Genomic DNA, 23,015 nt, shown 5'->3' with positions numbered 1-23,015 from the left:
TTGAGAGAGGAACAGACTAAGTGTGCGGGCCACATATAAATATGTATGTACATCTATATGCATTTATGTTACAGTGTCACCTGTGTGTGCATATATTCTATCATACGTGAGTGTATCGCTCTCTCTACAGGATGCCTGGAGCAATCCCGGCTGTCCTGATGTTACATAAATGAGTTACTTAGCTCAAGATAAACTTCCAAAGACAGCATCATTAGGACTTTTTAAAGTACATTTTCCTTCCAACACTTTAGATGGAAATAGAGCTCATATGCTCTGAACAACTGTGTTGGGTGACTCCTAAGTGGCCCTATTGATGACAAAGACCCTGAGGTCCAATGCTGATGTCACCTATTGCCTCCTTCTGCCTCAGTCACTGTGGCATACAGGTCCTATCTCCTTTATTAGTCCTGGGGCCAGGACTGTTGTTCTTAACGCTGATAATAGCATCCAGGGTTTTTAAAGGGTTTTGCACCTGTCGTCACACCCTGCCTTTAAACCCTCTCAAGAGCTCAGTACACGCACCGACCATAGTAGGCGCTTGTTGAAAGAAACAGACTTGTCAATTTTGCATATATACCAAATAAATCTCAGGGAGGGTGGCCCTTAACACTTAGTGCTCCAGTCTTAATGGTAACTGGTGTAATATAGCAAGAAAGCAAATAAATGCTTAGGATATTTTAATATACATAAGAATCACAAACTAATTGCACACTCAGGTGTTTGATTCCACAGAAGAAAACCTAGCATGGCAGACGCAAATATTCCTTTCCACAGGTTTTGATGAAATATTCCATTCCACAAGTTTTGATATGTACTTTTGCTATTCAACTGAAACTTCTTCTCATTTCCATTATAATTTTGTCTTCGATTAATACGTTATTTAGAACTGTTTATTTTCAAACGTGAGATAGTTCTATTTTTTTTAAAAAAATTTATTTCTAGCCTGAGCTGCACTGTGGTCAGGGAACATACTCTACACGACTTAAGTTTCTTAAAGTACGTGGACATAAAGATGGTAACATGAGATACTGGGACGACTGGGGAGGGACACAAGGGCTGAAAAACTCACTGTTGGGTACTGTGCTCATGAGCTGGGTGACGGGATCATCTGTACCGCAAACATCAGCGTCCTGCAGTACACCCAGTAACAAACCTGCACAGGCACCCCCGAATCTAAAAGCTGAAATTATAAAACATAAATGTCTCGACCTATGATGACATCTGCATCATGGACAAGTATATGGTCAGTTTTTATAATGATATATTTGTACTTTGAAAGAAAATATGTGCTACAGTTGCTCGGTGTGGTGTTCTACACCATTATCTCTAATGATGCCTTTGCTTTAGAATCTCTTTTGTCAGGTATCAGCACATCAGCTTTCTTCTGTAAAGAGCTTATGTGTATATTATAGTACGTATAATACGTTACCACACTCACACACACACTGTTCGCGTTTTCAGGCATCTCTTCTGAGTAACACATACATAATCTGATTGGTGCTGGAGCACTCAGTCTGCTTTGTGTTGTTACTGACAGACAAACGGTGCACCCATCCTGCTCTGTCTTCCATCTGCCCTGCCATTGGTTTCTTAATTTTTGCTCTTTTCAATTAAAGTTTTCTATTCATTCTCTTTACTGTTTTGAAGGTTAAAACTCTGTTTCTATTCTTTTAGCTATTGCCCTAGAAGTGCATACTTACATTATTAAGGTCTAAATTGGAATTTTTATCCCTTGAACCAATACAAGGATCTGAGCATACTTAATTTTCCTCTCCTGCTTTATGTTATTTTTGTCATAAGCTCTCTCTCTCTTTTAACCTGAGACATGATTTTTCTTGTTTGGTGGAATCAATGTCTATTAGATTTACTCACATTTTTACCACTGACATCTCAGATTTCCCGTCTGGGGCCATTTTCCTTCCTCATGCAAGGCATCCTTTAGAATTTCCTTTAACGAAGACGTTCTAGTGGCACACTTTTTGTCTGGCTTTTCTTTTGCCTCTCTTCTTGAATGTAAATTTCATTTGGTTCATATGGAAGTCTAGACTGACGGTTAGGTCTCTTCCGACACACGGAGATGTCATCTCACCTTCTGCCGTTCCCACTGGGAAATCTGCAGGTCCCAGGGTTTGCCATCGTCTATCCTCGTTCCTGGCCACTTCCAAGATGACTCCGTGCTTTGTGTTCTGCAGGCTCACTAGACACTTAAAACAAAATCATATTGGGCTTCCTTGGGCTTCTTAAATCTGTGGCTTCTATCTTCTTCAGATCTGGAAAATTCTTAGCCTTTGTTGCTTCAAGCCGTTGCCTCTGTCCCACGTGTTCTCTTTTCTCTTCAAATTCTGACAGTGACATCCTGCGCCACATCCTCTCTTAGGCAAGTCACTTCCCTGGACCCGCTTTCCAGGGGATGCAAAACACAGGGCCCCCCTTGCAGACCTGACTCCTCAGTGAGCTGAAGGCAGGGCCTGACTAGAATGTGTGTGTATCAAGAGCCAAAGTCAAAACAGTAGAGCCAGCCGTGCTTAGCATCCAGCTCCTCTGCAAAGAAGGAAATGTGTGTGCCCTAGGGGGTGGGAAATACGAACTGTGTGCTTTTGGTGATTCCACATATGAATTAAATGCTCTAATATTTGCACTTAAAACTGACATTCTGGTGTAAAGATGCACTGTGAAAGTCATAACATTTATAATTTAATTTTTTCTTAGAATAACATTAAATAAACAGCAAATAAAAAAAACTACATGACCACTGGAGAGAGAGGCCACAAAGTACATACAGCTTTATACTTTTAGTACTTGGATGGCACTTTCCCATGTTTTCTTTCTTTTAAACAGGGATCTGTGTTTCATTTTCATGGCACTAGGCCATGACCGCCCGCCCTCCTGTCACCTGGAACAGAGTCCCCAAGCCCTGCGTGCTACAGGCCCAACTGCACGTCTCATCTGGTTATTTTGAGCCTCCCCTCCATGGGCACGCCCTGCAGAGGCTCCCAGGAAGCGCCTGTGCTGGAGGGGCCCAGCCATGGCCCCTTCTCCCTGGGAGTCCCCAGCCCTGCCCTCTTCACCCTCTTTGGTCTGGGTCCCAGCTGCTGACCTCGCACCCCCGGGGCTCTGAGGGCAGTTTCCAGTGTTCACGTGGCGGTGGGCCGCCCTCTTGAAAATGACCTATCTGCTCAGCGCCCGGCTCAGGGCCTCACAGGGGCCTGGGTCCTGGAAGGGTCACCTGTGCCCAGCGGCTCACACTCTGCCAGCCTGCCCCTCCCACATGCTAAGCCGTGCTGCTCTCTGCCTGGACAGAGGTTCCAGGGAACGGCACGGTTCCTCCATTTGGGTTCAGGGTGCATCTCCTCAGACATTTCCACCTTATTTCAAACATCTCACCCCTCACTTCACTCTCTCTCCCCTTCCTCTCTTTGCATTTTTCTTCCTGGCACTTATTCTTGAAAATTGTAACAAAATATTTTATTATTTGTCTCTCCCCAGCTCCCTGCAGGAAGCGTGCCCTGCAGCAGGCGCGAACCACCCGAGCGGCCTCCACGTGCACCTAGACAGGCGCGGGGGCTGGGTGCTCACACCTGGGCCCTTGCACCTGTGTCTGCCCAGAGGGGCTGGTCAGCACACCCTTTACAATGAAGGCTCACAAAGTACACAACTCCAAGTGCCAGTCCATGAAAGCAGTTCACATAGACTTTTAATGCAGTTGAGTCTAATTTATATTTTACTATCCACTTACCCTATGTAACCAAATATCATTTTTACACTTATTAACAATTCGTACTTTTTTCTTCCTTAAGAGGAATTAAAGCATTTCCTCAATGAGAAAAACAATTCCCTTTATATGTAATGGTGGTTAAAGACTATTAATATGCATTTTAATCAATCTAAAGTAAATAATTTTAACTTAAATTTACCACTTACAGGATCCGCACGGTGAATGACAAGTTTCTAAAGGGGCTGGGGTGAAAAGAGTTGGGGAGTTGCTCAGCTGCCATAGAACAGGCACTGTGCTAGCCTGATGGTCTGGATGACAAACACTGGTTCCTTTAACAGAGAGCTCCCGTGTAGCAAGAAAAGCCCCGCTGACGATGGAAAGCGTGCTGCTGTGGCACTGGACTCCGGGAGACATGGAGTGAGGGAGGGATCGCCAGGCTTCTTGGGAAGTCAGCCTACAAGGGGCTCTGGCAGATGCAGCCAGTGGGACGGGGACCTGGGAAGGAAGGAGTGAGGACACAGAGGCAGAGGGAAGCAGGGTGGCAAGACCCACAAGTGCAAGTCACTGGAGCCCAGCTCCACCCGCCTCCCCTCAACAGCCTCTGTCCTCTGGGGACACTCTCCCAGGTCACTCCCCATGGGCCACCCTCCTTCCTTCTTGTTCCTTCCTTTCCTGTGTGAATCTTATGGTCCGGCCAAACTTGTTGACTCAGTTCAGTGAATCACTGTTAGATTTTTCTGTTTCCTTGACTGCACATGAATGACTGGTGGGATCCATGTGTCCCAGGTACCTGGGCTGGAGGTGACCTCTCTTCTCTGAGCTCTCACAGGGCGCTGCTGCTCCTTTCATTCCACACACGTCAGCTGCCCAGTGTTAGCTTTTTCCTGTGTGCATTGCTTATCTCCTTGAATGAGTGCCTTAGATTCAGGGGAGCACCAATTCATCTTTGTAAGGCCCTTAGCATTCAAGAAATTTTGACTTTAGGTTTGCAACAGATGAGAAATGAGAGCAAATATATGCCTCAAATGTACATATTCCAAAGGAGTGCAGTAGAAATCCTTTTTGGGGGAACTAAGAAAAAACACTGCCTACCTAAAATGATTTTCAAGTTACTTTTAGTGTCAAAATTCAGTAAAACATCAACTTTAGCTTATAACATTGACATTGGCTTATTAATAAATATACTGAAAGTCCTTCCATAGACATTTATGACAAATTTAAAAAGTGAACTGGGATGAATATTCTTACAGCTTTGAGTATTCAAAAGTTAGCAAGGGTGGTACTTTTAGAAGTCAAATAAACATTTATTAACTATTGTAGTTAATTCAAAGTAATATCCTATGGGTAGCTACTATTAAATATTTTTAATTGTCAGATTCTTCTGTGTGCAGCTTTCTTTATTCCTTTATTTACTCCCTCACTTTTTATGTGAGTTAGATGACCTTAGTAACTGAAAGGGCAAGAACTGTCAAAAACAAATGACAACTGACTTCTAGTTTTTAAACAAGTGGTTGATATTATGAATTTTACAGAAACAGACAAAATACCTAAACATTTTCAATTTTACAAAGAATGAATGTCTTAGTGTAATTTTTCCTTTTAAGCCTCACATATCAGATACTTGATAAACTAAATAGGAGTTTGAGTTATTGATATGTAAAACAATTACTGGTCATTTACAAGTAACAAGCTGGCTAAACATTTTTAAAAAATATACTAACAAAAGCACCCAGGTGAACTCTGTCTACTCAGGAGGGCTTTTTAAGTGATCCATCTTGATGTCAGCAAATTGCTTACTAATGTGTTGACTTATGGCCGCCCTCAAAAGCAAAATGAAAAGCCTGGAATTTACAGCATATCAATGAATCAGTTGATAAGCTTTTACTGGTTTAATATCCTTCCAGTCCTGCTGCTTGGAGCCACTTCAAGTTAGCAACAGAATGTTTGCCATCTCTATGTGATAAAGGAAGTCAAAGGACTAAGCAAACTTTAAGACCATTATGCTGTTTGGTGAGATGTAAATGAAAAAAGTCAGAGAAATCTTGTGCTGGAGGGTGTGGGAGCCAGCAGCCCCTAAAGCCGCCCCAGCATCTGACAAATCACTCACCCCACTTTCTAAACAATGTCTGGGACTTTTAGCTGGGGTGGAGATAATATAATGCACTTGAGAAGTTTTAATTGCAGCAATAAAAGACCCTACCTCAATCATATGACATATGCTAGCAGAGTTTCTAGATAAGGATCAAAGGCAGTCAGGCCCAGCCGCTGCATTCTGGGCAACACTGTGGACTTTCTGTACACACCGGTGCTAGGTATTAGTAGAACAGCTTGAGTGACCTTTCCAGGCCTCTTTGATCTGCGTTCCTCAAAACCTGAATGAATAAGTGTTCGAGGACTACTGTATCATCCCGAGACAACTCAAACACCCTCTCTGACACAGGCATTTCTGAGTGAATTTTTATTCTCTGACACTTACCTAAGGGTACAAAACTCAACATCTGACCTTTTCAATTCTTACCACAAGACTTCAATATAGCTGAAAGGATCTACATTGTAGCACGACATCACTGCTGTGGTTGGGTTTTGTTAGGAATGTGTCAGTGACATCTTAGAGCAACACAACTTTGTGAAAAGAAACCTGCAGTGTATGCAAGCATTCCTCTTCACAGAAAGAGGGTCCCTTTTCACTCGTCAACACACCCAAAAGGTGCATGAAAACTAAAGAAAAGACTTCACTAACTCTCCCTGTAGTAGAGGAGTAAAAATGTAGGAACAAAGTTTGACAAGCAAAATAGATTAATTTATAAAAACAGAATGGCTTGGGCTAATCTCATCCTGAGTATTAAAAACGTATCCCTCTTGGTGAGATCCTAAAACATATAAGGGAAACAAACACTTCCTAATCAGCTATGTCTAAAAATATCAAACTATTATCCCTCCTTGCCCTCCTTTCTATTGATTAGACTTCTCTTTCTCTAAAGGCAACTTATCTTTGATCGAAACCAATGGTTCCCAAGTATAGCAAACAAGTTTTCACCTATCTGCCAGCCAAGAAAGAAAGAATAAATTCAGTGGAGTGAAATATGTGTAAGGCCAAATGTCTGCAGTGTGAAAGGAATATGCTTTAGTGTGCGGTCAGGTACTTTTTTCTTTTCTGGTGTTAAAATGGTCTTTCTTTTACACAATGATTCTGATGGTACGTGGTGTTTTGTTTTTTCCTCTAACTTGGTAAGGTAAGTTTAAAAAGTTGGCACTGACTTTGTTGAAGCCCCAGATTTCTCTCCTAGTTCAGCAGAGTCTAGAAGACTGAAAAGCACTGGAGTGCAGAATCGAGATGGCTGGTGGTTGGGAGTGGAGAATCAGCCACTGACAGAGAGTCAGGGGAGCTGACGCTGACGTACCTTTAACTTTGGAGTGCGTCATGTGATTGATTTCTCCTAGTAATTTGTGATTTCAGTTTTTTTAGGTTAAAAATAAAATGAATTTGCAACAGTTTAACGTTCACCAACAGTGAGAATGGAGATGCCACTTAGAAATGTAGCTGCTGGTTTCACATGTTATTCCCAGACTTAAAAACTGTTGTTCCCCAGATCATTAAGAATTTGCCATAGTCAATCTTATTAATTGCCACACATTTTGCTTTGTAAGATTTCCAGTTTCTAAAATTCAAACCTCAGAGTTGCATACACAGAGAAGTATGGAAGGGGTGATGAGCTGAATGCATGTGAACAGACTCAGGGGTGGCTTCCCATACTACGCAGAAAAACCTGGCATGCCTGGAATTTCACTACATTACAAAGCTAGTCTGTCACTCAGAGGGGCCTTGATAAAGTCATTGTTCATTCTGGCTTTGGAATTTATTTTTAATGGCCGTATTACTAGGAAACCTATAGACACCGATGAATCTGATGCTGGTCCCTATTTAGTACACATTTTTAGTTCTGAAGAACTTTTGGAAATATAAAGGAAAAATGTAAGGAGAAAATGAAGCCTGAGTTGAGAACCTGAGACCCACAGTTATATTTTTATTTTAAATATCTTAATCTGATTTCTAGAAGCTTAACAAGCCTCATTTTACTTATAATCTTACGTTAAAATTTTTATAGGTACTTAAAGGAAAGCAGTTCAATTTCCTCTTTTTTACTGAAACATATGTTTGTTTCTTGGTGAAAACAATACAATTCTGTTTCTATCATTGGAAAAATGACATTTTCACATGTTATGCCCAGATTAAACTAGATAAACTTGTTAATAGTATACTATTATGCTAGATGAAAAGAGTCTTTTCTAAAGGCATCTGAGGATGATGATGACTTTCTTTACTAAGATAGGGTCCGTGTATTATTTGTCTCACATTTATTATTAAGCTCTTCCAGTTTTGAGCTGTAAAATATTCCACTCATTGATTACATCTTTAAAAAAGAACAATAAAATAGATGCAACCCCTAAACATTAATATATAATATATACAAGGAAATTCTCCACTTGTACCAAACATGTAAATCAAGATGATCATTTTGCCTTGTCAACCAGGACAAATTACCACCTAGTGTGCTCTTGCAGTGTTTTTCTTTTTCTTTCTTTTTTTTTTTGGATGGAGTTTGACTCTTGTCGCCCAGGCTGGAGTGCAGTGGCACGATCTTGGCTCACTGCAACCTCTGCCTCCCGGGTGCAAGCTATTCTCCTGCCTCAGCCTCCTGAGTAGCTGGGATTACAGGCATGTGCCACCACACCCGGCTAATACTGTATTTTTAGTAGAGAAGGGGTTTCTCCATGTTGGTCAGGCTGGTCTCGAACTCCCAACCTCACGTGATCCCCCCGCCTCAGCCTCCCAAAGTGCTGGGATTACAGGCGTGAGCCACCGCGCCCAGCCCTTGCAATGTTTTTCTACAGCCTTCAGAACGTTGTAAAAGCCACGGTGGCAGTCACGCAATGTACCGTGTGCATTGGAGCAGAATCTGAGATCCAGGCTCTCTCCCCGCTCTCTGAACTGCACACGTTCTGTTAGGATCGTGGTGTTTTGTCTGTTCCCTCATTATCTCCCCTGACTAACAAAGCACAGGCAGAGAGCAGGCACCCAGGAAGCTATTTGACTCCATTAATTTCATGTATCCATTAAAATGTATTTAAGAATGTAATCCGTGTGGAATGTTTTTGGCAGTAACGTATAAAGCAGTGTTCTTTAATCCCCCTTCAGATGAATGAACTCAATTTCCCAATTGATTTTTCTCAAATAATTTTTTTCTCCACTGGTCTGAAATATCTTCTTTAGTACACTAAAATTTCCTGTATGCTGAGATGTGTGACTTTCTACTGTTTCATTGTTTGTCTATTATTCCCCAAGAATCTTAGTTGCCAAATTTATATATTTTGATATCTAACAAGGCTGTTCTATCTCATCAATCTGTCTTTTAAAAAAATTATTAGCTCTTCATACCTCTTTAGATAAACTTTAGAGTTAACTGTAAAATCCTAAATGCATAGCCAATCCTACTCCTTTGGGAGTTAGAAACTACATTAAATTTATATAAAGTAAGTGGACATTTTTACTCATTCCAGTGTAAAATGTCTGTCATTTTATTCAAGCCTTTTATTCCATCAGAAAAAATTTTTTCTTATCAGTGTGGTACATTCCTTGTTTGGCTTATTTTAATATAAATATAATGTAAAATTGTAATATACATGTGTGGATTTATATAATATGCATAACATATACACATACGTGCACACACATATATTTTGTTTTCATGTGTTATTGGCAAGGATTGGCTCAAGTGTGATGACAGTAAGTAACCTAGTTTTCTTTATGGTTTTACTCTCTAAAACAATGTGTTTTTAGTATTTGACACATAGTTTTTAATGTGACAAGGAAATTTCATTCTAGTTCTAGTGTCTGTCATTATTAAGAATGGCTGTTAAGGCCGGGTGCAGTGGCTCACGCCTGTAATCCCAGCACTTTGGGAGGCCGAGGCTGGTGGATCACGAGATCAGGAGATCGAGACCATCCTGGCTAACATGGTGAAACCTCATCTCTACAATTAGCCGGGCATGGTGGTGGGCGCCTGTAGTCCCAGCTACTTGGGAGGCTGAGGCAGGAGAATGGCCTGAACCCGGGAGGCGGAGGTTGCAGTGTGCCGAGATCACGCCACTGCACTCCAGCCTGGGTGACAGAGCGAGACTGTGCCTCAAAAAAAAAAAAAAAAGAATGGCTGTTAAATTTTATTTAATATCTTTTCAGTAAAAACGGAGATGCTCATATAATTTTTTTCAGTCATTTCATACTTTAAATTTCTTTCCACGTTTGCTATTTTTACAGGAAGTAATTTCAATTATATTTTCACTTCTATTGCATAAAGTTGTATACAACAATTTTGTAATTTTAAAATGATTTCTATTTATATGGGTACATCTCCCTTTCTGTGTATCTACAGAAAACCAACGTCCCAGGTCAAGCGGTCAGGCAGAGACAGAGAGAAAGCACATGCAAGAGAGTGAGACTGTGCCTGTGTACACACGCAATTCACTTTACTGAGTCCACTGATTCAAATGCTCAGCTCATCTGGAAATACCTCACAGGCACACCCAGCAATAATGTTTAACCAGATAACCTGAGCATCCCTTAGCCCAGTCAAGTTGACACATAAATTAACCATCACACCTGGGTAATGTGAAATTCAATAACCTAGTTCAGTAACCTTTTGGATTCCATTAAATATGCAGGGCATTCTAAAATTGTAGATTAACATTTCTGAGAGGATTCCCATCGCTCACAGAATGAGTTTATTAAGTTGGAAAGGTAGAAAAAAAGCATCAAATGGTGAGGTCATTTGGTAAATGATTAAGAAGTGGTCTTTATTATAAAGGACAGCTGTTGAGTTCTACTCATACAGGCATACAAGCACATAGGGCATGGACCCATATAGGCACCTACTACCTACTGCTAATACACTATTTTACAGTAAGTTCAATCTTCATTTATTTAACATGAGATCTGAGTTTACAGATTTCAAGTGTTTATGGCCAAATGAGTTAAGTGAGCAAGAGTTACATCATAGGATCCCTATTCATGTAACAAATTATGAGTATAACCTCACTATGATCTGAGTGTGTGTGTGTATATGTATACATCTGTTCCTCCCCACCCCCACACTTGAAACTTGAATGAGGTAAGATTACAGTTCAGCAGATAACACGGTCACTTGTATTATGTTTAAGGTGGCAGTTATTGATAATGCAGACTGCTGATATCTACAACCCATCAGTGACCCATAACATTAATGTAGTAGGCCCAGCACTTTGGAAACGAAGTGGAATAAAAATGATCACAGTGTGGTGCCTGCAGTGAAAGCAGATTTTGCTTTGCGAAAGTTACGTTTCTGTTAACTGTATACATGTGGTGGGTCATTGCTGTAAGCTAAAAATAAAATCCTGGCCGGGCCATGGTGGCTCTCGCCTGTAATCCCAGCACTTTGGGAGGCCAAGGCAGGCAGATCACCTGAAGCTGGGAGTTCAGGACCTGCCTGGCCAACATGGGGAATCCCTGTGTCTACTAAAAAATACAAAAATTAGCTGGGCATGATGGCGGGTGCCTGTAATCCCAGCTACTCAAGAGGTTGAGATAGGAGAATTGCTTGAACTCGGGAAACGATGGTTGCAGTGAGCCAAGATCGTGCCACTGCACTCCAGCCTGGGCAGCTGAGCGAGACTCCATCTCAAAAAAAAAAAAAATCCTAAGGCCCCCAGCAACAGAATGAACCCCCTCTTGGCCAAGGGGGCCCTATGAAAACCTTAACAATGGAATTTCTGGCCACAATGGGAAGAAAGGTGAGACGCCCCTTATTATGCCCACTCCTTGCTGGAGTTTAAGCTGAAGTGACCAGTATTCCTTTAAAAGTGGTAAGGCTGACGGCAGTCTGAGGCAGTAAGAAACCAAAGTACAAACAAGACCTAAGGCCATGCCCGGCAAGGGACAGTCATGCCGCAGGCCATCAGTCTTGCTGCGCAGCATCCTCAACTTAGAGATTCCCTTCTGCTGACTCCAGTATTTAGATAGAGCCCTACTCCTTTAACCAACTGCAAATAAAGAATCTCTGAATCCACCTACAATCTGTAAGCCCCCACTTCAAGATATCACGCCTTTCTGGCCAAACCAATGTATAACTTCCATGTACTGACTGATGTCTTTGCCTGTAACTCCTGCCTCCCTAAAATGTATGAAACCAAACCGTAATCCGACCGCCCGGGGTGCACTTTCTCAGGACTCCTTGAGAGTGGGTTTCCTGGCCTGCAGTCACTCATATCAGTCAGAGTCAACTTCTTTAAAATACTTTACAGAGTTTGGTTTTTCTGTCAACATTGTTTAGAAGATATTTCTTATTGTGGTTGAGGAAAAGTCTGAAAGCCACTGCCCTAGCCTATGGCTCTTGCCTATAATCCCAGCTAACTGGGAGGCTGAGGTGGGAGGTTTGCTTCAGCCCAGGAATTTGAGGCCAGCCTGGGCAATATAACGAAACCCTGTCTCTAAATAAGAATAAAAAACAACTTATACAGTTTGTTCTCAACTACCACCCCTGCAAAAAATAAAAAATCAGTTTTACTTATCAGTTTCTTCACAGATATTCAGCTTAAGAGAATTTGCTATTGAAATCATCTGAGATCATCTTAAAAGCCCCAAAGGAAAAACCACATTTGTAATATACAAGCTAGAATAGCATTCATACTTCTGTTCTTCTTGATCTCTTAGATGGTATTGTTTAAACATACAATAGAGGTTTAGAGAAGACCAAAGAAATTGGAAGAAAGCTTCAGCTAGGCTTTGAAAAACTGGCACATTTTAAGCAAGGCAGAGGGAACCAGTAGGAATGGGCAGGACATGCGGGGGCGGGCATGAGTGTGCTCAGAAAAGCAGACATGGGGATCAGAGCGGAGTGTTCAGAGCGATGAGGGCTCAGGACGAGGAGGCAGCAGTTGGGATGAACCAGGGATAAAACAAAAAACAGTATTTGTGGGGAGGTGGGATGGCCACAGGGCAGCGGACCCAACGTCCAGTGGGACAGAGCTATGAATCTGCCTTGTAAAGTTCCATCTCTCTGTGGGAGACACTGAATTAGAAACTGAGGAACTTGTTTGATCAGGTCTCCCTGCCCCGACTGCTCTTGGTCACTTGCTTTTTGTTATTTTTCGTTTCCTTTTTCCATGAAGCTGAAGGCTGCAGCATTTGAACACCTGAGCACCGAACGCTGAAACTTAACCTTCACTGGCTACTTTACAAGATAACACAAGGCACATTGTAATCGTTGCTTCACTTGTTTCCAGCAACCTGGGCCAGTTCTCGTCCAGTTCAATGGGCTGAGACCACCAACACTTTCAGTGGGCCTTTATCTTCAAGAGTTCTTCTAAAATGATGTGTGCACGTGAAAAATATATATATAAGGTAAAATGACTATCAAATCTGTAATTAAAATTTTATAAGAGGTGACAAAAAATCACTTCCGATCTAAGAGACAACCTACTATGACATATTAGAAATTACTAAGAGTAGCCCAGAGAACACAACTGACTGTCAACGACTGAAGATAAAAAAAACTGGAAAGAATGTAAAGGAAGGATGACGCAATCGTGCATGGCGGTCCTTTACCAAATTGAGAATGAACACCCCAGATGAATGATCTCTGAAGATCAGAGACACTGCTCTCAGGAACAGAACACACAGTAACTCATCTCCGTATTCTAGGAAATGAGTTAATAGTGATAATAAATACAGAATTTCCAGCACCTACTGTGTGCTGGGCCATTATAAATGCTACAGCTCTTCTCAGGCCAACACTGCCAGGAAGAAGTGATGGCTTTCATATGACAGCCTCAGAGCTGCTGCTGTTTGCCTGAAGCCACAGGCTGATGGGGTAGGACTATCCTTTCATATGGGGACAAGGAATGGGAAATTGTTAAATAAGTCCCCCAAAAGTAAAACTAAAACATAAATAGTGGTTAAGAGGAAGGGTAGACATGGAAGTTAGCTCTAAAGCTCATTGTGATGACCCCACAAGGTACTCAATACAATGGTAGCATGTGGGGGCTTTATTTTTATAGGCAGCTTCTATTTTCATTACTATGAGATGTGCAGCAGATGTCTTCATTTACATATAGCCCAGGAGATGGGAAAAATTAAGCTGGTTTCCAGTCTTGTGTCTTAAGAGATAAGTTTATTTAAACAATTAGCACAAAATGGCCAAACAGAAGTTGCTTTGATTTAACCTAATTTTATGATTTAACTAGAAAAGAAAGTCTAGAAGTATTTTAACATCTAGGTTGGAAAGCCAACTAAAGTTAAACAGGATTTTTAGCAGCATCTCAACCATTTTTAAAAAGCCCTCAAAGTGAAGTAAGTCTCAAAGTTTTACCACCTCTGTTAGCCTTCCTGACCCCAAGTGAATCACCCGCACGGAGACCGTATCTGGAGAACATAATGATCTTTACCTACCTTTTTTTCAAAGAATTTTTTTCTTAACTTGGCATCTGTGGGAGGTACTGTTTTCCTCAGGTTTCTGTACCACTTTCTAACAACATATCCTCTCCAGTAGGCTTGGATTCTAAAACACAGATGTTTGAAAATGACTAATTTATGATGACTCTATGTCAACCAATACTTCAGTAGTTGTTATAAGCCCTGTGCTGTACAAGGCCCTGGGGAAATTATGGTGGCCAAGAAGAGAGATAAAATCCCACTATTCAAAAAACAAGTTAGTTGTCATAGCCTGATCTGTGTCTGCTCAGCGCCAAACGGGCCTGGCGTCCTCACCTGGTCACACACTTGATTCTGAACAGGCGGGCCCCATCGTGTATCACTCGGGTTTGATACTGGTTCTTTCTACAGAGAGGACAGGTTTTCTTATTTGTGAACTTTTCAAAAGCCTGAAGACATGCCTGAAGAAAAACATTTCACTTAAAATTTTACAAGTAATTACTTATAAACAACGTTTTTACTTCCAATGTTAGTGTTCTAATTATAGTGTTCTTTTCTCCCATAACTATGAGACTTAGCCCAATTTAGGTTATAAAGTGAGGAGGCTTCATCAGGTGCTACCACCTTCCTCACGAAACCTGTTCCAAAAATGATTTCTTACAAGAATATACATGCAGAGACATCAAAAACTTCTGAAATCCACTAGCACAAAGGTGAGTCATGCATGTGTATGGGGCCACATGCAGATCGATCATGTGAATTTAGCTGTCACTTTGACATGCATTACTGACAACAATCTGTTACATAAACATTTGTGGTTCTTTTGTCACAAAACTCATGATTTTCAAAATAGGATGAATTGTACTGTAGCCTACAGTCATGTTTCTTTAACTACAGATGGTGGTGATGAGTAAAATAAATGGCTCTCCTTAGGAGCCTTGAAAATGACTATGGTTTCTCTGCACTGTGAGAGCGACGTGTGCAGCACCTGGGCAGGCGTGAGGGGTGGACTTACTTTGTGGAACACATGGGAGCATGAAAGCAGCACCTGTTCATGAGGAAACAGAAGAACGTTGAAGTTTACAAAAGAGAAGCAGCATGTATCCAACAGTTAAAATCCTGAATGCTTAGAAGGTAAGCTGTATTATTTCTTTAAAAAAGCAAATTAATAACTTTGATATTTATACTATTTATTGTTTGTTTAGCACAGCACAAGTATATACTCTAAATAACAAAAATTCATGATCTGAAATATCAAATAAACACATGAAGTTTGATATTTAACTATTAAAATGAGTGTATACTTAAGAGCGAAACAATGACAAAATGAAAGTTTCCCTTAGATGAGGGCAGTGACTGCAAACTGGAGGGGTGAGGAGGGGGGCCTGTCCAGTGGGGCCAGGAAAACGCTAAGTAAATACCATTTAGGTCTTTGTTCAGCTCAGTTATGCCCCCCAATTTTTGTGAAATCATAGCTCTACTGAGATATAATTCTGACAGTCTTAAATTTAAATAGCAACAAACCATGGAGTCTTTTTTCTTTTTTAAATGCAGGGAAAGTGTGCTCACAAGAAAACTTCACCTTTCTGTGACCCAAATTCCCCACTAAACAGTGATATACTGGGCTGTGACAAAAGACTGAAGCTTAGACCAAATGAAGAAGAAGGCAGTGGGTACTTAGTAGAAGGGACAGAGCCGCCAGCCAACCAGTGCCAGGCCCTGCGGGCTGCCACACAAAGGCCAGGCTCCTGCTTCCCTTGGGAGGGGCTGCTTTCAGCAACAGGGAGGAAAGCAGGGGAAACTTGTGAGACTGAGCAAAGCGGTGGGGGCAGGCGAAGGGTTTTCCCTTTTTGTCAAGAATCTGACTTGGGTGACCACAGTCTGGGGCACTCCTGGGTGAGGTTTCAATCTCAGCCGGCCCAGGATGCCTGCTGTGGGGAAAACTTAACAGTTTTTAAAGTGAATCCCACCTGCCTTCACTCAATGTATGCTTTTTCTTCTTAAATGGAAGAAATACAGAAATAAGTAGAACTCAGAAAGTTGTAAAACCTTTTCTTGAAACTTATTGCCAAGAGTAAGTCTGAATTGAATAAACTCAGTAATAGGGTCCTTTTTCATTACCACCATTTAATAGCAATCTTTTCTATACTTAATTCATTCTTTATAGAATACTTTTCAGTGTTTTATCAACATATATTCTATCTATATGGAGCAACATTAGACTTCAGTATCTTAAAGTGTTATCTTTTTAAATGTCCCCAAATATTTGTTATTGGCAAACATTCTCTGATGTAACAAAAATCAAGGATTAAGTAGTGGAAAACACACTAAAAATGGCCTAGAAGTTAGGACTGGATTCCAGCAGGACTCATACTTTATGCGTTGGCCTACTGTGAATCATTTGAATTGTTTTTTATTTCCTCATCTGCTAAATGGGCAGAATGCCTACTATACGAAATTAATTGAAGGCCCTCTGAAATCACTAAATGTTATAAAAATGCCAACTATTGTTTATAACTAAGGAAAAATCTGAACATGGAAATGATCACTGGAAATGCAAAATATACAGGATAGGTCTTATATCAAAACCAAATAAAAATAATGGAATTTAGTGAGAAATTTATAAAAATCAGAAAGAAATGTTGGGCAGGGTACACCCTGATCCCCATAAGATACTAACTTTCACTTTTCATTCTTCATACAGACACTCGGGTTGGATATTTTAGTATAAGTAAGAGGGTGCTTAGCCAGAAAGACACCCTCTGGCTTTATTCACAGTTTTGCTACATTAAATTACTAAATTATCCTAGACAATTTGTGGTTTCAGGGCTAAAATCTGTCCAAAATACCCAACTTTGACATATGTAAGATTAGGTCCTGATAGAGAACTGGAATATAATAAGTATGTCTAAAGTAACTTATGAATTCAAATTAGTGAATAGAAGTGTAACTGTTGTGAGCTTTCTTGCTGATGAAACCTACTCAAATTCAACGAAGACTCAGAGTTCATTTGCCCAGATTGTAATAAGCCTGGGTTCCTAGGCTACAAACTCCAAGGCTGATTTTAACTGTATTTGCTGTGTTTTCTCAGCAAATCTCTGAGGGCCTGCTATGCAGGAAGCGTAATGCCACACCACGTGGGAAATTGTTACAGGGCAACCACGCACGCACGTGCGCGCACACACACACTTCTGATAAATCTAAGTGTCCCCAACTTCAGGGGACAACAGTTTAGTTAGGCAGACAAAATATGTATAGAAAAAACCCTATATGCATTCTCTCTCTCTCTCTCTCTATATATATATGCATTCTGTGTGTGTGTGTGTGTGTGTGTGTGTGTGTGTGTGTGCGCGTGTATATTATCTGTTAACCCAGAGTAGTATCATCAGTCTTACTATGGTAAAGTTTCATGAATAAAAATCATTAAAAGATTTTACTTTTCTTAAAGATTCTCTCACAAATTCTTTGGAGACATTCAAGCACAGTTTTTTTTTTCTTTTCTGACTCAAATCACAAAACCACTTAAGAGTCCCTCTGCTTTCATCCTTCCCGCGCTGGGACACAGCTGCTCCTGGGAAGCCCCCCAGTTGTCTGCACAGCCGCATGGGGCCTGTGGAATGGAAACATTCCTTTTGTACAAACTTTAGTACTTGAGAATACCAGTTAGTAAACAAACAAAACTATTTAATGAGGGTGTTTAGCTCTTCACACACTTTAATTAATGGAAAACAAAATGGAAGTGTGTGAGGCTCACACAGGAGGATGAAACTGGAAAAAGGAAGCTTGGAATCTTAGGCTCCAGCTCTCGGCCTCGTCCCTAGGAGACGGCCCAGGAGCTCTCTAGCTCACCCTCATATGCTAAACACCTGAGGACGAAGCTCGAATTCTTCTTTACAGATGGGGCATGGTTGCACGGAGTCCCCTTGCAGGAGGGAGCGCTGTTTCACCTTCTCCCATTCATCTGATGACAGTGGAGGTGGTGGAGGCCCAATGAGGCCCAACTTCTGTGCTAAAGTAAGACAGCACAGGACAGGAGTTAGAGTGTCTTTTAGCATATGGCACCCACCTCTAACTTTAATGACACCATTTGCAAACAAAGATTAAAGAACTACATATAGATCACATACTTGATTTCACAATAGAAGCTGTCCATTGGTATCCACAGGGAATGTGTTCCAGGACATTCCAAGGATGCTCAAGTCCCTGATAGAAGATGGTGGAGTATTTGCATACAACCCATGCATATCCTCCTGTATACTGCCAGTCATCTCGATTACCAATAATTCCTAATGCAAGTGCTATGTAAATAGCTGTTATACTATATTGTTTTTAATCTGTATTATTTTTATTATATTGTTGTATTGTTATTTTTTATTCATTTATTAAAATTTTGATCTGTGGCTGGTTGAATCTGTGGATGCCAAACCCACGGATACAAATGGTGGACTGTATATAGGATGCCGTTTTTCTATGAGGGCGCAAAAGTCAGTGGTAATAATACCTGACATTTTCAATACATTTATTTTTTATTTACAAAGCATTTCCCATATCTTATTTCATTTCCCAGTAACTCAATAAGGCAAGCAGGAGTGATATCCAAGTTTATGAAAGAAAAACTGAGGAATACTCATTGTTCACACGTATTGGCCCAAGGTTCTCCCAGTTCTCACCTGCCTCAGCCCTCAGCCTTCAGCACTGCCTCTCCCAGCTCACCTTGCTCTGCCACCAGTGGCCTCTACATCAATCTGCACCTCCCCTGCTAAAAACTTCCTATGACGTATCATCAAGGTCAGAATAAAGTTCTTATTTCAATAACACGTGGGTACCCACCATGTGCTGTCTCGGCATCGAGCTGATAGTGCGGTGGGAAACACTCACTTTGAAAAAGCAACTGCAACATCCTCAGGCAAAATGCAGGAAGCGAAGTTCACCTTCCACCACCTCCCCACACCCCAAAGACGGGTCAATGCATGAAAAAGCATCGACCTACAAGGATATCTTCAGAAATAGAAGACAAAATGTTACATCGACAAAACATGACAGAAAACTATGAAGGGACACTTTTGAGTACAGAAAGAGCTCTTGGGCTTTTAGAGTAGAAATGTGAACGTCCACTGAAAGGCTGGAAGAGAAAGCTAAGATACAGTCCTGAGATGCTTAACAACGGGCGATTGTTGTTAAGAAATGTGCTGTTAGGCGATTTCGTCATCTTGCTAACATCACAGCATATGTACACATGCTTAGCTGGTACAGCCCACCACACACCAAAGCTACACGGTACAGCTGATTAGACTACACACCTGCACAGCATGTTACTGTACTGAATACTGCAGGTAACTGTAACACAATGGTAAGGATCTGTGCATCCAAACACGGAAAAGGTACAGTAAAAATATGTATAAAAGATTAAAAATGGTGTACCTGTGTAGGGCACTCACCATGAATGGAGCTTGCAGGCCTGGAAGTTGCTCTGGGTGAGTCAGTGAGTGAGTGCTGAGTGAGTGTGAAGGCCTAGGACATGACTGTACACTACTGTAGACTTCATAAACAGTCTACACTTATGCTACACTAAATTTATAAAAATATATTTTCTTTAATAATAAATTAAAATTAGCTTCCTATAACTTTTTTACTCTCTAAACTTTTAAATTTTTAAACTTTTTGACTCTTCTACAATAACATTTAGCTTAAAACAGTATGTTGTCCAGGCTAGCACATAGTGATGTGGTCACGGCTCACTGCAGGCTGTGTCTCCTGGGCTCAAGCTATCCTCCCACCTCAGCCTCCTGAGGAGCTGGGACCAAAGGCACACAATACCATGCTCAGCTAATTTTTCAGTTAATACAAAATATTTTCTTTCTTTATATCCTTATTCTGTAAGCTTTTTCTATTTCTCAAATCTTTTTTTTTTTTAACTTTTTTGTTAAAAACTAAGACACAAACACACATATTAGCCTAGGCCAACACAGGGTCAGAGTCATCAAGACGTCACGAAGTGGTAGGAATTTTTCAACTCCATTATAATTTTATGGGACCACTGTGGTTTATTGTTGATTGGAACATTGCTATGTGGCACGTGACTGTAATCTCACAGAAAAACATATATCAGGAGACAGAAAATAAGAAAATCAAGGGACCGGTCTAGGTGTTGTGACATCTGAAAAACTGGCATTTTAGAAAGAAAACATGGAAAATGGGGAGTAAAAATGTTAAAGAAAATAGTCCAAAACATCTCCCAGAAGCAAAGGACATGAGCTTCTGGTTTGAGAGGGCCCAGTAAGTACTCAGAACATCGAATCCCGTCACTGTGAGAATCTCGGAGACAGAAAGCAGACTCAAAAAAACAGGCCTCAAAAAAGGATCAGGAATCAGAACTGCATCAGACTCATCCACAGCACAACAGACAGGAGAAGACAATTCCTTCAAAATTCGGAGGAAGGAAAGATTTCCATATCAAGATTCCTTATTAGCTATCAATCAAATGTGAGAAAAGAGCACAGACATTGTTACACATGTGAGCTTCTGCATGGGTCTCCTCCGCACTCCTCCAGGGAGCTACTGACAGAGAAGCGTCGCCACTACGAGGGAAGAAACCAAGGAGGAGGCCGCCATGAGGTCCAGGGAGACAGAATCCAAGGAGAGAGCCCGGGGTCCCGGGATGCTGCTCAAGAGGGAGCCCGGGGAGGGGCCGGGGGAGGGGACCACAGAGGATTCCAGAAGCAACGTCCCCATTGATAAAGTGCCCTGGTATATTTTAATGTATTGAGATAATGTATTTCTGGAGGAGATTTTAGGGATGAATCAGTGATGAGTTATGATAGAGGAAACTAAAATGTGAAAAAATAAGACATAACTTCAGGTAGAATAGAAAAATGTCTGAGAAGGAAACTGTAATATAGAACACCACATTGCTCAGCGGTGAGTGAAGTCACGGAATTGTAACAGAGTAAACACTGAATGTTATTAGTCTAACCACAAGTTATGAAAACAATATGCTAAATCTCGATCTTCTGCAGTAAGAAGAGATATCCAGAACTGAAAATTAACAAAACAGCAGCGTAGACATGTTATTTAGAATTATTAAAAATATGGCTGGGCATGGTGGCTCACGCCTGTAATCTCAGCACTTTGGGAGGCCGAGGTGGGTGGATCACCTGAAGTCAGGAGTTCGAGACCAGCCTGACCAACATGGTGAAACCCCGTCTCTACTAAAAATACAAAAATTAGCCAGGTGTGGTGGCACACACCTGTAATCCCAGCTACTCAGGAGGCTCAGGCACGAGAATCGCTTGAACCCGGGAGGTGGAGATTGCAGTGAGCCGAGATTGTGCCACCGCACTCCAGCCTGGGCATCAGAGCAAGACTGTGTGTCAAAAAAAAAAAAAAAGAAATATTAAAAATAATACCAGAAGAATGAACCAAAGGATTTGAAAATGGCTGCCTTAGAGTAATGCCCAAAATGGGTCAGGGGAATGCTACACTTTGTTATAATCCTCATAGAACAATTTTACTTCTAAAACTATGCCCATGGATCTTCTGATAAGAATCAAGCAGCTACAAGTGTGATGAACGCTATGGAGAATGGTGTGCAGGATGCATGGGGCTGTGACCCCAGAGAAGGTTACTTGACCAAAGTGGCATTAAATGGAGACCCGCAGGGTTAAGAGTAACAGCAGCAGGTGAAGGGGGAGGTTTTCTAGATGGAGGAAAAGGATGTGCAGATGGCCACTAGTGAGAGAGCACCTGGCCTGCAGAGAAACAAATGAACAGTAAGACTGAAGAGGCTGAGACTGAGGTTGCGGAGGAGGGGCGCTGCCTCAGGCCAGCTCTTTGCCTTTGGCTCAAGGTGTGGGAGCAGGGAGAGACAGGGCCCCCAGCACCACCCTTCCTCTTAGACTTGGGTGGGCACTTGCTGTACAATCCAGACTCTGCTATGGTCAATGTCAACTGCCTCAACTTCAAACATCCACATCTCCCCATCATGCAAACCTGGCCTTATATTTATAAACTAATCAAGACCTTAGAACGGGAGGGAGAATAGGTAAATTGTATTGACAGATTTCAGCAAACTGCTATGCTCTCTGGCCACAATGTAATAATGTTTAAAATCAATAGCACGTCCAGCGCCCATCTTGCCTTTAGAACCCTCTGCGCATCAGTGGAAATGGGCTCAGCCTCACAGAGGTCTCTTGATGGATCTAAGCATGTCGTGGAAGTCTTGCTACCCTTTGCCAATTTTTAGACTATCAATGGGCATGTGACCATCTCAGGTGAAGCGGAAGGAAGGTCTGTTGGGAGCTTTCTCCCCTGCCTTTCTGGCTCCTCCCTTGTTGTTGAGGACTGACCCTGGGGCTGTGCACCCTCTTGTGTCCATGCACGGGGCAGCACCTCCCGACGGCAGCACCGGAAGGAGGCTGGTCCCGGCAAACATCAATAAGCCACCAAACCAGAACTGCTGTGAACAATGACACACACCATTAAGCTTTACATCACTTTCAGTGTGTTGCTTGTATATTTGCAGCCAAATGCATCCTAACCCATCACCTCTCCTCACCCCGCTTAAAGGAAAAAAAGAGCCTCAGGCCCAGGTGATTTTACAAGTGAGTTTCCCCAAACTTTTAAGGAACATATCATCCCTATTTTCTGTTATTCCAGAATCCTGAAAAAGAGGGAACACTGCCCAACTTATTTGGTGAAGCTTATATGGCTTTGATAATAAAACCAGACAAGGACAATCATAGTCCAGGGTAATCCATGGTTAAACGTCAAACATCGTAAACGAGAATTAGTTATCAGAATGCAACAGTGAATGTGAAAAACACCGTGGGCAAGTAGGGT

General features: G+C 41.6%; 1 protein-coding gene across 17 annotated transcripts in view; it reads right to left on the bottom strand.

The window, feature by feature from the left end:
• Positions 1–23,015, bottom strand: part of RNF32 (ring finger protein 32) — a 37,074-nt gene that overhangs the window by 4,941 nt on the left and 9,118 nt on the right. For 14 of the 17 annotated variants that reach the window (XM_055115571.2, XM_055115568.2, XM_055115569.2 and 11 more), the window contains 4 exons: positions 18,044–18,186; positions 15,193–15,225; positions 14,514–14,638; positions 14,196–14,304 (listed from right to left, as the gene is read on the bottom strand). In XM_055115571.2, the coding sequence (XP_054971546.1) occupies positions 14,196–14,304; positions 14,514–14,638; positions 15,193–15,225; positions 18,044–18,186 (410 nt within the window). Of the gene's footprint in view, positions 1–4,216; positions 13,167–14,195; positions 14,305–14,513; positions 14,639–15,192; positions 15,226–18,043; positions 18,187–23,015 lie in introns of those variants that run through there. The other 3 variants (XM_055115573.1, XM_055115574.1, XM_055115575.1) reach the window with 2 other exon arrangements.

The sequence above is a fragment of the Pan paniscus genome, chromosome 6 (assembly GCF_029289425.2).
Source record: "Pan paniscus chromosome 6, NHGRI_mPanPan1-v2.0_pri, whole genome shotgun sequence".
Classification (NCBI taxonomy): domain Eukaryota; kingdom Metazoa; phylum Chordata; class Mammalia; order Primates; family Hominidae; genus Pan; species Pan paniscus.
Note: the sequence above shows the minus strand (reverse complement) of the source record. Positions and strands in the feature narration are given on the sequence as shown.